This window comes from Myotis lucifugus, unplaced genomic scaffold, assembly GCF_000147115.1.
Source record: "Myotis lucifugus unplaced genomic scaffold, Myoluc2.0 scaffold_68, whole genome shotgun sequence".
In the NCBI taxonomy this organism is placed as follows: domain Eukaryota; kingdom Metazoa; phylum Chordata; class Mammalia; order Chiroptera; family Vespertilionidae; genus Myotis; species Myotis lucifugus.
Genome location: NW_005871116.1, coordinates 3,171,402 through 3,189,051, shown reverse-complemented (window position 1 = coordinate 3,189,051; position 17,650 = coordinate 3,171,402). Strand labels below are relative to the sequence as shown.

General features: G+C 52.5%; 1 protein-coding gene across 1 annotated transcript; it reads right to left on the bottom strand.

Annotated features, from left to right (window-relative positions):
- Positions 1–9,328: 9,328 nt before the first annotated feature.
- On the bottom strand, positions 9,329–13,449 carry LOC111826326 (pikachurin-like; the record flags this gene model as incomplete). Its single annotated transcript, XM_023755051.1, has 3 exons — positions 9,329–9,542; positions 10,553–10,656; positions 13,343–13,449. Coding segments are annotated over 3 exons (366 nt in total), but the record flags the coding sequence as incomplete, so codon positions are not given.
- Positions 13,450–17,650: the final 4,201 nt, after the last annotated feature.

The window sequence follows — 17,650 nt, the reverse complement described above, 5'->3', positions numbered from 1 at the left end:
GTGGTGTTAGAATGGAAAAATTTGGTCATTTTATATTGTATAATTTCAGAATTTAGTTTCCATATGTTTTGGAGAACATGGTTATAGCAAGAACATAGAATATAAGTAACCTATTACTAAGAGACCTTAAATGTAAAACTAGTACGCTTGGCTGTTAACTCTTAAAGATGTTACTTATGTCTGTTTTTAAAACATGCATGTATTTAACAATTTTATCATAGTATTGTCATGGAAAAAAATAAATATATTTTCTTACAACTTACACTGACAGATGTGGGCATTGTTTTGTTTTGTTTTTCTTCCTGGGTTAAGCACTTAGGAAAAGTGGCTTCTGCTTTAATACTTTTGGTTCCATCCCTTAAGAATTACAGTGGTTACAAAACAGTCGCATAGGGCAGTCACTAAATTGCTATGCCATTGATATAAACCTTTGTATGCTTCATTAAATCTATATTCTATTTACCAGGGAAGCTAGCATAACGATAATCAAATAGTGGGAATCTGACATTATCAAATAAATCCTGGTCCTTAAAATACGATTTTTAATTAATTTCCTATGAGGATAAACATCATTTCTGGAGATTCTAGGAATACACAAAACTTTTATTGCAAGTTGTTGAATTTGGAAATATAGTCATTGACTCAGCAAAACCTCAGTAACTTTAAAGTATGAATTGATCTTAAATAGAACTTCATAGGGGAGAAATTAAGTATTCCTACGTAGCCTGGGCTTACCTAGAGCAGGGGTGGGGATGGTCCGGCCCCTGGGCCGTATAAGGACCGAGAAATAGTTGGTCTGGACCTGCCGAGGCATTAGGGGTGAGTTAATTACATGTTTGACCAAATACAGCAGGCTAATTTTTAAGTTAATAATTTTGTATGGTCCTCGAATGATGTTATAAATATCCAAATGGCCCTTGGCAGAAAAAAGGTTCCCCACCCCTGACCTAGAGGCACAACTGAACTGAATGAGCTTGGATTTAACCTGAGGCACCTTGTAGACCAATTCTAAGTTAACAGTGACAGGTGTTAGTAGTTAAGTACCCGGGCCCCCTGTAAATAACTTGTTTTCCAGGTGGTGAATTCTTGAGTCAAAACAGGTAGCACCATCGGCCCCAGAAACTTTGAAAAGGTCAGAAGAGAGGAATGATGTAATAATTTGGGGAAAGAAAATTAGAGCGGTTTGAATAATCTTTTTTTTTTTAATGTACGGTTTTCTATATCACACCAAAATGTTAGCTTACAAACCCAAGTCCTTTACAAAAGAGCTGTATAAGAATTCACTTTCCCCTGGAGTGACTAACAGTGAAACTGAATTAAAAGTATTTACTCAGCCTGCGAGGAGCAGAGAAGTTGAAGTAACCAGAGATGTCTTGAACTGATTTGGGATTAAACTGGAGCTGGTTTTATCCCAGAGTGATTAGTCTCAGATTAGAGAGACAAGGAAAGCTTTGGGCGAGGATTCTGATCATCGAAACCGTTAAGTGGAGATCACGCCACAGTGAGTGCAGGGCGGGCTCTGAGCTGCTCATCCCTCTCTGCCTCCCAACCTTCCAAAGGTGAGAAAGACTCAAGTCTCAGCTGAGCTGTCACTTCCCCGCCAGGCCCCCGACAGCTCCATCCATCGCTGCCGCCGCACGTCTTCCCTTGTCTCTGTCTAGACAAGTAGTCGAAGGCAGGAGCCGGGGCTTACGTTCCTATCCTGGGGGCGCTTGCACAACCTCTCCCCCCTTCTCCTCGGCTGCTGGGTGAGCCAGGAAGCCTTGCAGAAGCCGTGTCCGCAAATGGGCCTCCTAGTCCCAGATCCCCCGTGCAGGCAGCCCTCACCCTTCAGCAGTGGCCCAGAGTCCAGCTTCCTCCACGACCATTCGGCCCTTGTCCGTTCCTGGGGTGGCTGATGCCGGTTTCAGGCCCAGGGCAGCTGCCGCCCCACCTGAGCTGCTCAAAAGGCTTGGGGCCAACATCACCTCTTATTCCCGGGGTGACCTTAGAGAAGCTACCCCACCTCTCCTTCTCCTCATCTCTGAACCGACTTCTCCAAAGTTCAGAGGGTTCCAGGTGGAGTGAGTATTGCTCCCCACAGAACAGGTGTGCCTCCCCCTGAGAAACCTCAGCCACACCGGCTCTCTGACCAGCGCCTTGCAGGTGTAAACGCCTCCAAACCAATTCAGACGCACCAGTGCCAACAGGTTCGAGCCCTCCTACCCACAGACCACCCCCCTCCGCACCTCCTCCCCGCTTTAAAGTGTCTTTCATTCTCCTGGGTACGGTTCTCTGTATCCTTCCAATCGATGATTTGCGTGGCCAGGTGGTCCATTCCTTCCCCACCTGTCTTCCCCGGGTAGCCACCTGCTTCTGTGGGAGCCGACCCCTGCCCGATCTCGGCCTCCACTTTGGGTAGGTGAGCCCTGGGCATTCCCAGACTGCGCTCCTCCCTCAAATCACACACATCCCTCTCTGTGTCCCAAACTTCCTTCTCTCGGCGGAGGACCCTGCAGAGCTAGGCCTGGGGTTCCAGGCTCCTCCCAGCGGAGAGCCTTACCATGAAGGAGACAGCACCCTTCCTCCCAGCCCCCACCCAGGACCGAGATTGGCCTGGCCGGGTCACGTGCCTGCTCGTGTCACGTGGCCGGGCAGAGGCGCTAGGTCAAGGCCACTTTCCCCAGCGCCTGGTGTTAGAGTGAGGGAGGACCAGCCCTCCAAAGACGCAAGATGACGTTCCGAGGGGACAGAACAAGAGAGTCACTGCAGGCTCGCTGAAGAACATGAAAACAGGTACAAGGAAAAAGAGAAAGCTCATGCCATCTCCTTCCGCAGCATTAGCCATTTTGAACATTTTCCTTTCTACCCTTTCAGACATTGGCCGGTGTGAATGAGTGGATTGTCATATATATGTACGTGCTATGAATGTACTGATGCATGTAATTAATTGAGGCCGTGCCGCAGGCCTCATAGCCACGCAGCACAGCCCTCTCCTCGGCTCTGACGCTTTCTTTGCTTTGCCTTTGGTCAGTTTCCTCACAGGCTCCTGCAGCTGAGCCCCTGGCCTGCTGCCGGTGACTTTTGTTTCTAAGTGAGTGCGTTGCAGGAGCGGATTTCTTTTGAACTTCCCTGGCCTTCCTTGGCAGAGATGTTCCATCGAAGTCATCTTTTAGCCACGTGGGAGCTGCAGCCTCTAGCGCTGGGCTGTCCCAGGAGGCCATGCCCCGGGCTGGGCCCCGGCTGGGAGGTGGGCAGCCGGGGCCCGAGGGGAGGCCGAGCCGCCTGTTCGGAGATATCTGGGCCTTTGTAAAGCATGTGGAACTTGAGCGAGTCAGAGAGACGAAGATAGACAAACAGAGAAGCAGCGTCCCCCTCACGTCTTTCCAGGAAAAGACGAGAGCTCCTGGAAGCCAGGCACTTTCTAGGACAAAGATGTCTCGGCAAGGCCGGTAGGACGAGGAGGAGAGGCTGGGGTGCTCCCTGCAGCCTGGCCTGCTCCTCCGGGTCTTGGCGGGGCCAGGGCTAGGCTCTGCCCAGGGGGCTCGCTGCTGCTTGGAAAGAGCTTGCCACAGCGCCCCGGAGCGCTGGAGGTTATTCATTGCAGGAAGGCAAAGGAGAGAGGAGCAAAGACTTCAACCGGGACCTCATGGCCTGTTGGGGAACCCGCCCCCCACTCTGATGGAGCGGCTCTGGTCTGTGCTCTCAGCTTTGTTCAGCCCCTGGTCCTTGCAGTAGGAGAACTTTGGAAGGAGGCAGAGGTGGAGCTGTGAGGAGGAACTGGCCTGTGCCCAGACCCCCTCACCCACAGGACTACACTGCCAGACAGTGGACGGGGAGCCCCAGGGCAGGCTGCACCCAAAGGTCAGGGTAACGGGCAGAGAAGCTTCAGTGAAGGGTCGTGGTGGTGGGACCATGCAAGTCACCCATGGCTCTCTGGCCAGCCTCTGTCCTCCCGAGTCACACAGGCTGTGCCCATGGGCTCTGGCCCACGGCTAAGGAGGGCTGTTGCGAAGAACATTCTTTGGACGTGAGGCGGCTGCGCAGTTGCTTACAGGCCGATCCCAGAGCCGCCATGTGTTGAGCTGGATTACGTAGTCATTCTGCGGCCTGAGCACGGCCACCTGCAAGCCGCGCGGCCTGGCCACCACCTGACCTGACTGACCTTCACCCTTAGGATGGCAGAGACCCTCAGGGTGGCGGAGGCAGGGCTGCGTCTCTCCCTTTGTGTTCAGGGAAGGCATTGGTGGGGATGCAGGGGGGTGACCCATCCACCCTGGGCAAGACCTGCGGGGTGGGCCCAAGCACCCACGCCCCTCACTGGGGATTCTGACTGTGCTGGCGTCCTCTGCTCTCTGGGCTCCTCGGGGTGGCAGCGCTGGGGGACTTAGTCCTGCAGGACCCTCTCCCGCCTTTGATAAGCTCACCACACACCCCACTCAGCCGAGGGCCTGAGGGTCACAGGGCCACCTGCACCCACCCCTCCACCTTCCAGGGCAGCTACGGTGTGTTCCTGGCCAGGCCAGGCTTAGAGCAGGCCAGGCTTAGAGCAGGGACGGAATGGGAGGCAGCTGCTGCTTTGTCCAAGCCCCTGTCCTCGGGCCTTCGCCTGAATTTCGTCCCCAGGGCTGGGCCTCCCAGGCGGCCAGGGGTCCCCTCCCGGGGGCAGCCTCCTGGGCCCAGGGCTCGCTGTGGAGCCTGAGAGAGGCCGCGGGCCCCTCCTGCTCCCCATGCTTCCTCCTCTGGGAACTCCCAGTGCTAAAAACAAGCTTTCTGAGAACCATATTTTTCTAGGTTAAAGGTGAAAAATGCAGTGTTTCCTCCAAGTGGAGATCTGGCCGCCAGCTCCGGGCACTTTTCCGAGCTCCTTCCTCCCACTCAGGGAGGGCCGGGCGGAGGGCGGGGCGGCCGTCAGAAGGAAGCGCTGGTCACTGGGCCAGGGCTGCTGGAGGGAGAGCAGGGCCTGTTTGTGTTGGAGCAGCCGGGGCTGGAACAGGACGGGCTCCGGAAATGAGAGGCGAGCGAGGGGGCGGAGAGCAGGCGGCTCCCAGTGGTGCCTGGCAGGCCGGTCATCACTGCCTCCCAGCTTCTGGGGCAGCAGCGAGGGGACGAGGGAGCCCCACAGACCTTCCCGAGAGAACCCCAGGACTGGGCTCAGAGGAAATAGGGGGGTGTGGCCGTCAGTGTTACTAGGAAAAGCAAGAACAATCCTTCCCCTCCACTACCCCCACCCCCCCCTCCCCCCCAGCCATCCTTGCTCAGAACACAAGGGGACTTCTGGGGAATTCTCTTAGGTCCTGCCGGTGGGACAAAGGTTTCCAGGAACCCGTCCTTCACGCGGGCCTTCCTGGGCAGGGCGCGGACTGTGTGAACCTGAGAGCTCCCTGGCTGCTCCTTAAACTTCTCTAGGGCCAGGAGCCCAGCCAGCTTCTCCAACACGCGCCCCCACAGAGCCGATGCCCGGAAGCCCAGCACAGATCCCACCTCCTTGGAATCACCAAGTGCAAGTGGCAGAGGACAGGTGGACAGGTGGACAGGTGGGCAGGTGGGCAGGTGGAAGAATGAGAACGAGGAGGCAGCAGAGGAATTGGGGGGCGGGGAGGGATAAATGCTGCCCCATTGGACCGGCCTGGCTGGACCAATCATGGAGAACTTCACAGACCCCCATCCCCCACCAAGGGTCCCCACAGAAGGACTACTGCACCCCTTCTCCCAACAGCACATGACTGTATCACCCTCCCTGTATCCATGCCCTTTGCCAAGTGATGATGGATGGCGGAGTCTGTATTTTCATCTCTTATGAACTTAAACTCCTAGGATGTGGCAGTTCCAGACCTTGGCTGTGCAGGACCTTACACCTTCCCTCTGGTGCCCTTACCCTCCTCCATCGTCATGCGAAGGGCATGTCGGGCTCCCACAGGTCCCAGGAGGAGCGTGAGAACCACATGGAGCTGACTCAAGTCACCTCGCCGTCTCAGGCAAGGCCATCCTAAATTAGCCAACTGCTACGCAGGGACCAAGTCCAGCGAGACCAGAAGAAGCGCCTAGTCGAGCCAGCCAAGATCAGCAGAGCTGCCAAGGTGAACACTCAGGCAGTAAGCGATAAACACTTACCCTGGTATGCCCCTGGGGTCTGTGTTTGTTTGCCATGTGGCATTATTGTACATACAGATAGCAGATGCACTTAGAGAGAAAACGGGGGACCCACACACCCAGGTTCAGCCCATCTCAGCTCTCCCGCCTCTGAACCTGGGTCTAATCCCTCAGCTTCAGGACAAGTTTTTATCCTCACAACCACCTCTGCTATCAACTCATCCCGCATCTCCTGGGTTCTGTTCACTGAGGGGGTCACAGAACCTTCCTCCTGGCTTGGGATGTTCTGTCTCTTACCCTGTTCTCCTGCCCGGAGCCTCCCATGTGACCAGCTGCTCTTGGGTCCCCGTCCCTGCAGCCCTCTCACCAGCAGGATCTCTATTGCCCTGAATCCATCATGGTGTCTGTCACCCCTTCCCTTTCAGCCCCTCCTGCATCCCACCCAAGTCGGTGCTTCAGGATTCTCATCTGCTTCAACACCCCCGCCCCCAGCCCGCATCCCTGGGTCACTGCATTCTTCCCTGGACGACACTCTCATGGAACAATAGCTCATCTACAACACAGCTCTTCTGGCTTCAGCTCAGCGGGATGTTTTGCTAAAATCACGATGATATTTTTGGCTGGAGGCTACTGACTCAAAATGTGCTATGAAAGCAACTCTTACATCTTGGGAAGCACTGGCCCGAGCTGCCTTCAAGGAACAGGTATGAGGGGAGGTCGTAAAACCCACTTGCTACCATACCACGTGGCTTTTCTCCAAACTGCACACACAAGGAGACATGTGTAGGAGAGGATGAATTATTGTTATTGTTGTTGTTGTTACCATTATTCCTCTGGGAGGGAGGGAGGATCCTGGTCATCAAAGGAGCCCAAAGACAGGAGGCAGAGGTTAAAGCACGAGGTGAATGTCTCTGGTTTATTTATTCATTTTATAGAATTCTGAATGTGCCTAAGCTGTGCTCTGCAGAGAGCTCCAAGTCTTCGCTGAATGAATGCTTCACAAACAAGGGTGAGTCATGACTGGGACTAAACATAGGCTCTTGTGTGCATTGGATCACATTTCCCTGCTCTTTGGGGGCAGCGTGCATCTCACCTTTCCCTTAGCGAGTCATGTCATGGGACTCTGCCAGCCAGCTGTCTCCATCGTCATGTGCGTGAATGGCAAAGGGACAGCCGTTGGCTCAGAAGGAAGCATTCCTGCTTTTCCGCCCCAACCCCCCACCCCAGTACAGCCTTAGGGGCACTAATTGTCTTAGTGCCCATTTCTGGATGGGCCTGTGCAAGGTTCAGACACCTGCACAAATGAATGAATGACTAAGTGAATGAGCTCTACCCTTCTTCATCTCCTTGATTCAAGTTTATTATAGACACTAGAGGCCCGGTGCACAAAAATTTGTGCACTGGGGGGGGGGGGGGCCCTCAGCTCGGCCTGTGCCCTCTCGCAGTCTGGGACCCCTCGGGGGATGACCGCCTGCTGGCTTAGGCCCGCTCCCCAGGGGATTGGGCCTAAGCTGGCAATCAGACATCCCTTTGGCAGCCCGGGAGCCCTCAGGGGATGTCCACTTGCCAGCGGGGAGCAGGCCTAAGCTGCAGTCGGACATCCTTAGCGCTGCTGAGGAGGCGAGAGAGGCTCCCACCACCACCGCTGTACTGGCAGCCGTCAGCCTGGCTTGTGGCTGAGCAGAGCTCCCCCTGTGGGAGCGCACTGACCACCAGGGGGCTGCTCCTGCATTGAGCGTCTGCCCCCTGGTGGTCAGTGTGTGTCATAGTGACCAGTCATTCCCAGTTGTTCTGCTGTTAGGGTCAGTTTGCATATTACCCGTTTATTATATAGGATAGAGGCCTGGTGCACAGGTGGGGGCCAGCTGGTTTGCCCTGAAGGGTGTCCCGGATCAGGGTGGGGGTCCTGCTGGGGTGCCTGGCCAGCCTGGGTGAGGGGCTGATGGGTGTTTGCAGGCTGGTCACACCCCCTTTAGGGTTGGGGGTCCCCACTGGGGTGCCTGGCCAGTCTGGGTGAGGGGCTGAGGGCCGTTTTCAGGCTGGCCAAGCCCCCCGGCGATGGAAGCTCCCAGCCTCTCCTTTTTTTCTTTTTTATTCTGGGATTTATTTACCTTCTATAATTGAAACTTTGTTGCCTTCAGTGGAGCTCAGAGCCAGCCACAGCAGGTGGGAAGCTTGGCTTCCTCCATCACTGGGGCAACCAAGCCTCCTGCTCGCTCTAGCTCCATGGCTGCCGGCTGCCATCTTGGTTGGGTTAATTTGCACATAGTTGCTCTGATTGGCTGGTGGGCATGGCTTAAGGCATAGCGAAGGTATGGTCAATTTGCATGTTTGTCTTTTATTAGATTAGATTCCCCTCTTAAAACAAAAATGACAGTGACCCCCCTCAGGAACACATGTATCTTTTAATCTGCTTATTTTGGAAGCTTCAGATCCATTTCCTTGAGCCGTCACCATTTACCAAAACAGAATAGTCAGCTCTCCAAGAGACTGCCCACCCCCAGTTACCTACCCCACTGGCGCCATGAAGGGCCCCCACAAGTCTCCTTTGGGAGAAAATTTTTAGGAACTGTGCAAAGAATTCAGGGTTGTCCACCCAAAGTTTCAAAATTATACTGTGTGGACTATCAGCTGCTATAAAAATATACACATACAAAAGGACAGCTACAAAATCGGGGTGCCTGTTTTTAGATTAGTATTATAAAAAGTAGGGATTTCTCATTAAGGAGGGGCAGCATTATGATTCTATGTTTAGTCTCTTCTCCTCCTTATTTTCATGGAATAGTCAGAGCACATTGAACCAGCCAGTGGGGAGTGGAAGGGGTTAATCCTGATATTCCATGGGCCAAGGTGAGAAATCCCAGGTTCAAGGTCACACAGTCATTCTGCTGTCAGTAAGTGTCATGAGTCAGGGAAGGAGAGGAATATTTTAATACTGCCCTTTGGGTCTCTCTCTCTCTTCTTAGTTCACTGCACGATGAATCACAACACAGTCATTGACTACAGAAGACGGGCTCCGGAATTTGCCTTCATGTGTGATCTCTGACAGCCACTGCACAGTCAACAGACAATGTTCGATGCTTCTCACACAGAGGATTCCGTGGGGGGCGGCCCGCACGCAGTGCCAGCAGGAAAGGCCACACGGAGACTCCTATGTTGGGTCCAGACTCTCATCAGGTGTCCTTTCTCCTGGGTGAGAGGAAACACACCTGGCCCCCATGCCTCTGTGAATGGCACGGGGCATCAGGCAGGGTCTCAGGGCCCCCGGGATTCTCAGGATAGAAGGCTCCGTCCCTTGGGCAAGGCCAGCTGGTGTTACTTGGCTCCACACGTGTTGATGTTTTTCCCATCCACGGCGTCCTCCACGAGGGAAACGTGGTAATCGGTGGACAGGGTGAAATGAGAGATGCAGCCCACGAGGCCTCGCCGGTATTGCCTGTTAGTGTGCAGGGCGATCTCCTTCATTCCACCTGCCGGGGAGCCAGAGGGAGACGGGGTGAGCCACAGGGAACCGTGTTTCCTTAGGATACTTGAGTGACTGCTGACCAAGGTGTCCCTGGGCTGACAGGTTACGTGAGGACTGTGGGTCCCTTGAATGGCTCAGTGCATCACATCTACTTTAGAACTATCCTTGAAGGAACAGGTTGACTTGGTTCAATCGGATACACAGCCAGAGGCTATAAATACCTACATCGTGTGTGATTTCTGACCCAGTTGGCCACTTCAAACCAAATCTGGTGAATTTCGAAATGTTGTATAATATCAACAAAATGTAGTGTGTAGTTAGAGGTGCTGTCATCTTAAGCCAGTGGTTGGCAAACTCATTAGTCAACAGAACCAAATATCAACAGTACAACGATTTAAATTTCTTCTGAGAGCCAAATTTTTTAAACTTAAACTATATAGGTAGGTACATTGTTATTAACTTAATTAGGGTACGCCTAAGGCTTAGGAAGAGCCACACTCAAGGGGCCAAAGAGCCGAATGTGGCTTGTGAGCCGCAGTTTGCTGACCACTGTCTTAAGCTGAAAGAAATTCACGGATGTTGAGTGCTTTCAATTAAGTCCACGTGTAGAAAGCATACGGAGGAAGACATCTTTGCATACTTACCTGTGTGGGCTATCGGGTTCTAAGCTATTTACAGAAATACCACTCATTCTACTTCTGAAAGGGGCCAGGAAAACAGATCCTCCTTCCTCGGAGGGAATTCTCGGAGCTATATTTAGCAGATTCCTGTTCTATAACAAGAAAAGCATGGTTTTCCTGGTGGATCCATCCAAAGCACAAAGGCCTCTAAGTGCTTCCTGCCCCCTCACCATGAGTCAGAAGTTCAGAAAAGGGAGAATGGACTCTGGAGAGCTTCCTATTTCCAAGCATTTGGCTGGTCCAGGGAAGCACACGCCTTGGAGGAGCCCCAGCACGGCCAATGGAGGAGTAACACCCAAAGGGCATAACTTAGATCTGGTCCAAGGTCACTTACCCACGTACAGAGCTCCGTTGATGTTGAGCTGCCTCATCATGCCAGGTGATTTGCCTGTTCTGGCCCCGTAGTCATCCACAGTTATCTTTCCCGATTGACCGTCCCTGGAAAAATCCACCACCATTTCGGGAGTTTCAGTCAATTGTTCAATTGATTTCAATGAAAATGTAGGAAAGGACCTACTCTGCACCAGGCACTATGCTAAATGATAGAGCTGCAAAGATGAAAAAAAGAAGACAAAACAAAAAACACATTCCTGGCTCCCAGGAGTTTTAGGTCTACTGAGGAAGACAAAACAATCAAATTACAAATGACAACTCAGTGTCACCGCGAGACGGTGGAAGACCGCCAGCACGCTGTGGGGTGACAGGAGTCGGAGAGAGGGTCAGGGAAAGCTTCCCCCAGGGAGTCTGCCTGAGATGAGTTTTGAAGGCTGGGTAGGTCAAGTGCAGGAGGAAGCAGATGCCAACAGGAAGTCGCTATGAAGAGAGAGAGAGAAGACAAGGGGTTGATGCAGACTGAGCACTGAGAATTCTGGAGGTGGGAGCTGAGTGGACAGAGAGGAAGCCAGAGCTGAGGGTGCAAGGCACATGGAGCTTCGTGAGAACGTATCCTGCAGGTGAGAGGGAACCAGAGAAGAATTAGCACGTGGTGAGTTTGTATGTTATTCCGAGCACAATGGGAAACCATGAAGTAGGTTTCACAGGTGGAGGATTACTCTAGGGAAGGACAAAGAATGGCTTAGAACAGTGGTTCTCAACCTTCCTAATGCCTCGACCCTTTAATACAGTTCCTCATGTTGTGGTGACCCCCAACCATAAGATTATTTTCGTTGCTACTTCATAACTGTAATTTTGCTACTGTTATGAATCGTAATGTAAATATCTGATAGGCAGGATGTATTTTCATGGTTACAAATTGAACATAATTAAAGCATAGTGATTCATCACAAAAACAATATGTAATCATATATGTGTTTTCTGATGGTCTTAGGCGACCCCTGTGAAAGGGTCGTTCAACCCCCAAAGGGGTCGCGACCCACAGGTTGAGAACCGCTGGCTTAGAAGTTTCGAAAGATCCCAAAGAATCACCCAAAAGTGACTCCGAGGACAGTGGAGTGGAAGGGCTTTGCAGGTTCCCCAAACCATCCAGCCCTGCGCTTCTTCAAAAAGCCTGTCTGGGTCCATAGCTCTCGTAGGGGATACTGACCCAGGCTGCACTTCTTTATTGGTCTTGTAATGTTCCTTTTCTACAGCAAACAGTTCTTGTTTCTTGTGAAAATAACCTCTTTTATCTCTCTGATGATATTAATATTTATATCATTTGTTCAACAAGTCAAGAGTTGGGCTTCATCAAAATCACTATCGCCAGGACTTCCTCTGATATGTGGGCAGCTGATGGGCACAGATCTGCCTCTGTGTCCTCACACCCCCTCTAGGGCAAGCATGTCATATTTGGGGCCTGCGGGCCGTATGCCTTGTTTATTTGGCCCGTGCTAGTCTCTGAGTTTGACATGCTTGCTCTAGGGCCGTGGTCGGCAAACTGCGGCTCGAGAGCCACATGCGGCTCTTTGGCCCCTTGAGTGTGGCTCTTCCACAAAATACCACGTGCAGGCGCACGTACAGTGCGATTGAAACTTCATGGCCCATGCGCAGAAGTCGGTTTTTGGCCTGGGCGAGTCTATTTTGAAGAAGTACTGTTGATAATTGGCTCTGTTGACTAATGAGTGTGCCGACCACTGCTCTAGGGTGTCAAAGGCAGGCACCATGGAAAAGAGAGTGGGGTCCAGCAAGGCTACTTCCTCTATAGGCTGTATGTGTGCAGAGTAAGAAACTGACCTTGGTGATCCCATGTTTCCCAAGCCTCACCTTTGACCTCACCCACTAACCTCCCCAGAAAGGGTTGTGGTAAATTCTCAGGGAACCCAAATAAAAACCTCTGTTCAGCTCATCTCCTGGAACCTGCAGTAACATGGCAAGACTGAGGTTTCTTCACACTGCTCCATTTGGGCCTGCTATTTGACTTCTCAATATATTGTTAGGAATATGGACATAGGTAGCAAGACCATAATTTTAAGGGAGTGACATAATCAGGGTATGACTTCTGTGAGGGGCAGGATACACAGAGCTTTTGAGGTTCAGGCGAAGTGATGTCAAAGAAAAAGCGGGCAACTGCCTACATAATGAGATGTGGAGCCTTCCTCAAAGTCCATATGCCCCCAAATTTCATCCCAGTAGTGATACCCAGATCTCACTAAATAGGAGGCCCTCTTCCAGGTAGCCATCAAAAAGTTATTTCTCCAGCCCTGGCCAGTGTGGATCAGTGGATAGAGTGTTGGCCAGTGCACCCAAGGTTCACGGGTTTGATTAGGGCCAAAGGCACGTACCTGGGTTGCAGGTTCAATCCCCGGTCACCAGTTGGGGCCGTGCAGAGAGGCAACCAACCCATGTGTCTCTCTTACATCGATGTTTCTCTCTCTCTTTCTGTCTCTCTCTTCCTCCCCCTTTCTCTCCCTTCTACCCTCTCTAAAAACCAACGGGAAAAAATATTTTCAGGTGAGGATTAACATAAATATATAAATAATTTCTCCAGAAAGCCGCTGGTGAGTGAAGCTTTGGGAGTTCACTGTCAGTGGAGGGCACAGGTGGGAGTTGGTAGCAAAATACCCTGGATGAGGAGCATGGGAGGCCAGGCAAGGCTGAGGAAGAGGACATGGGACTAAAGGGACTCGGAGAGCACGTCCCACCGCTGCTGGGCTCTGCTCTGTCCTGCGCCGTGGGAGGTACTCACCGAACAGCCTTGACCCGGTGCCACCGACCATCGCTGAAGGAGCCGTTCACCAGGATGGATGCCACACCACTGCCCAGGTTATAGCTAGGGCGTTGGAGAAGAACAAGACAGAACAGTCACACACTGACGCCCAGGCAGACACTCACTCACAACCTCGTGGCCAAAGGTCTATGAACTCAGAATGCTGTTTCCTCCACCCGAAACAAAACAATCTTAGCAATCAGGTTTCCACGCTGGGCCAGGAATGACCAAATATGTTTTTAATTGTGGCAAAGTAGACATAACATCAAACCTACCGCCTTAACCACTTTTATGTGTGCAGTTCGGTGGTGCCACATATGCTCACCTTGTTGTACAATCATTCTCCAGAACTCTCCTTATTTTGCAAAGCTCAAACTCTGCACCCCTTGTACAGCAACTCTTCACTCCCCCTCCCTCCATCCCCGGCAACCCCCATGCTCCTGTTCACCTTATGAGTTGGACCACTTCCAGGTACCTCCTATAAGTAGAATCCTACATTATTTGTCTGTCACTGGCTTATTTCACTCAGAATAATGTCCTCACGGCTGATGATCTTTAGGCCCATGGTCAGAAGCATCCGTGTAGCATCAGGAACAAGAAGGGCTTTATCATTTGTAACGTGTTATACTCGCTGGAATAGTGTCCCCCCAAATTCTCGTCCACACAGAACCTCAGATTGTGACCTTAATTAGAAATAGGGTCTTGGCAGATGTCGTTAGTTAAAATGGAGTCATAGTGGATTAGGACAGCCCTAAATCCTGTCGGACTGGTGTCCTCATGAGAAAAGGAAATTTGGACACAGACAGACACACAGGGAAGAATGCCATGCGGAGATGAAGACAGAGGTTGGAGTGATGTAGCTGTGAGCCAAGGACTGCCGGCCATGAGAGCCTAGAGAGAGGCACAGACCACACTGCCCCTCAGAAGAAGCACCCCTGCCCACCCCTGCACGTAGACTTCATTAATTCTCACCTGAGGATGTTTTCCCCAGAACCGGGACAGAATAAATTCCTATTGCTTTAAGCCACCCGATTTGTGACAATGTGTTATGGCAGCTCTTGGAAACCAATACATGTGTTTTCACTTTTTAAAAAGCAAAACAAAGAGCCCCAAAGAGATGAAAGGCATTTGCCTAAAATCCCTTTGAACTTGGGATTTTATCTGTCCCTCCTCCCCCACGTTTTACTCTGATACCGGGTCCACTCAGAAGCTTTCTGTTTTCTATTTCAGCTTCCAGATGCCCCGATACCCTGAGGGTATCAAAGGACACACACACAGGTTGTTTACCAGAGAGAAATATCCCTCCCAGTCCAGTGTTCATTCGATTATTCTAATCCGATTGAATCCAACAATAGCTGGCGAGTGACTGACAGGCCTAGGCAGGGCCTGGGCCCATGCCCAGCCCTCCCCTCGGTCATCATGCTTGGGGAGGAAACGTCTCCCAGCCGGAACAGCTCTCCCCTCGTGTGGGAGAGGACAACTCTCTCCTGTCCCCCACCGGCCAAGGAAGAGGGATTCGAGGCCCTGGCTTTGGCCCTGGGCTCCTGTGCGCACTTGGCCTGAGAAAAAAGCGAGAACAGACAGCGCCCGGCTTTCCCCAGGGAAAGCGCCCCGGGTCCTTTCGTCAAGAACGAGGCTCAAAGGAGTCCCAGCGCCTGATATTTAACCCAGAATAGAACTCGGTGACCTGACACCCTGAGCGAGGAGGCTGCGACCCGACCCTGAAAGCGCCACTGTTTTCCCAGCAAGTTTCCCACATCAGGCAGCTCCTTGTGCAAAGCAGCCTGGAGGGGAGTTGTCAGACTTCATTACTCAGCGGCCAAGGCCTGACCGCGCAGCGGCCGAGCCTGGCTGGCAGACACGCAGCTGAGTGGCTGTGCGGCTTCGCGAGGGGTCCAGGGACCCACCGATCAGACCCACCCGCCTGGATTCCCACTCCTGCCAGTGACGAGCTCCTGCCCTGAGGCGATTGGCTTCATCTCTCTGAGTCTCAGATCCCTCATCTGAAAGTGGGGGTGATTAATTATACCTGCCCTGAAGGGCCGTAGGGAACATTCAGTAAGACAACATATGCACAGAGCACAGCACAGAGTAGAAACCACACAAATGATCCCGCCACCCCAGGCATGTGCCCTGTTAATGCAGCTCGCAGACGGGGGCAGCAGACCCCCGGGAACTGGCGGCAGGAGGAAGTTGCACCGAGAGTTAAGCTCCCGGGCCGCTCCCGGGAGAGCAGTCCTGTGCGAGCGCAAACCACAGGCTGTAAATGTGTAACCAGAAGGGTCAGGAGCTCGCAGAGCAGAGGTGACCTGGGGAAAGCTGCAGGGACGCTGGGCTGGAACGGGAGTGGAATCCGGTGAGTGGGAACCTTCACAGTTGTGTTTGGACAAAGGCGGGGCTTCCCGCCTGTTTGGCAGCCCGAGGGCACGCCTGTCCATGTGGAGCCAGGCTGTGCTCGGGGCAGCCCTGAATCCGGCAGACGGGTTCCAGCATCAGCCCACACGGGGCCTCCACCCGCTGCTGGCGTCTCCAGGGCCTGGCTCTCCAGCCCACCCCCACTCCTCGGATTTAGGCCCTCCCATAACCTCCTGCTTCCCGGACACCCTGCACCTCTCTTTCCTTTGAGTAGTCCTACATGACCAAGACTAGTGGTTCTCTTTGCTGCACAGGAAGCCTTCTTGGGTGTGAAAACTCTTCTGTATCTTATTCTGTGTATGGAGGGGTGTAGGGGAGGAGAGGGGATCCACAGGTGTTTACACATTTAAAATGTATCAAACATGTGTGTACTTCATGTAAATTATAGCTCAATTTTTTTAAAAAAAGGAAATACATAAGGATGAGTGAAAAAATGAACAAAAAAAAATGCCTGTGTGGTTTCGCCAGCAAGGTCTTGTGGATCTGGTCAGCATGATTGGTTATCCTGGTGCAGGTTTTCCTAATCCCCGCGCATGGAAAAGCCCCCAGGGGAGGCCTCGGGAAACCATCGGCCGCCTGCATGTGGCCACATTCTACTTAGCTGGGCCCTTTACACTGCAGCGCAGGGCACCCGCCAAGGTCAGATCTCTCCCCTTCTCTGCTGCCCGAAAATGTTACCAAGGTCACATGGAGAATGAGCGGGAAAGACGGTCAGGCCAGCGATCCTCACAGAACCTGCTCACTGGGTCTTCTGCCCCACGTGCAACCATGAACCCAAACGAAACGGAACCAGGACGGAAAACCGCACTCAGCTGCGCACTCTGATTCCTCTTCCTCTACTTCACCTCGCACAGAAGCCACAGACGGTTTCTCTCCGAGTTCCACTGCTCTCACTCATTCTCTGCCAGAAGGGCTTTGAGCACCGGAGTAGCAAAAGGAGCAGCATTTCGGTGAAGAAAAGAAGTCAAGAAAGTTGAGAATATATTTTACCATCTTACGTTTCCTATTGTTCGCTTTGGACCTGGGTCAAACACCAAAACCTCAAACACGGTTTTTCTACCCAAACACCAGCCCACTCTCTAAGCTCCCCCAATGTAAGCTGCTCTCAGGGGGGGCCTATGTCTTATTAAAAACAAGAACAATAATCATAGCTCCGTTTTGTGAAGCAGTTCCCTACTGTGCTAACTTCCTTATATTATCAATCCGAGGAAGGGGTTTTTAGAACTTACAAACACTTGACCAAGGGAAATACGTTTGATATTCATTATCTCTAACAACTAGCTATTCCGGGCCCTGCACTAAGCCCTTTGCGAGAATGAACGAATCCAACCCTCACCACCAACCCTTTCCTTCTCACAGGGAGGTCCGGTCACTCGCAGGAGGTCACGTGGCCCTGGGAACCAGCCTGTCTGGCTCTGGAGCTCATGCCTTTGACCACTCAGACCCATTTCCCAGGGCGTGGTCCCGGATTGTTTCCTGTCAGAGTGGCGCCCACGGAGACCTGCTCCATCCGAGTCTGCGGGCTGGGCCCAGGAACCTGCCTCTGAAACAAGCTCCCCGCTTTCAAACCACTGGCCTGCGGTCTAGCCGGCTCTGTGCCAGCCTCCCGTGGGGCACCAGGCATCGGTATTGGAGGTACCTGCTGGGAGGCAGGCGACAGCGGAGCAGCAGCTGTGGGCCCAGGCCCAGGGGCAGGCCGGGGAGGGGCTGAGCTGTGTGTCCTGTGCACAGAACACAACCAGAGCTCCAGCCTTCAAAGCAAAACAGGGCCAGTTTTCAAAAACCTGAGAAAGACACAGTAACGTAGGAAATAGTTCCAGATGGAGTGGAGTTGTTGAAAGGGTGCCCATAGGGTGTGGGGGGCTGGCCAGG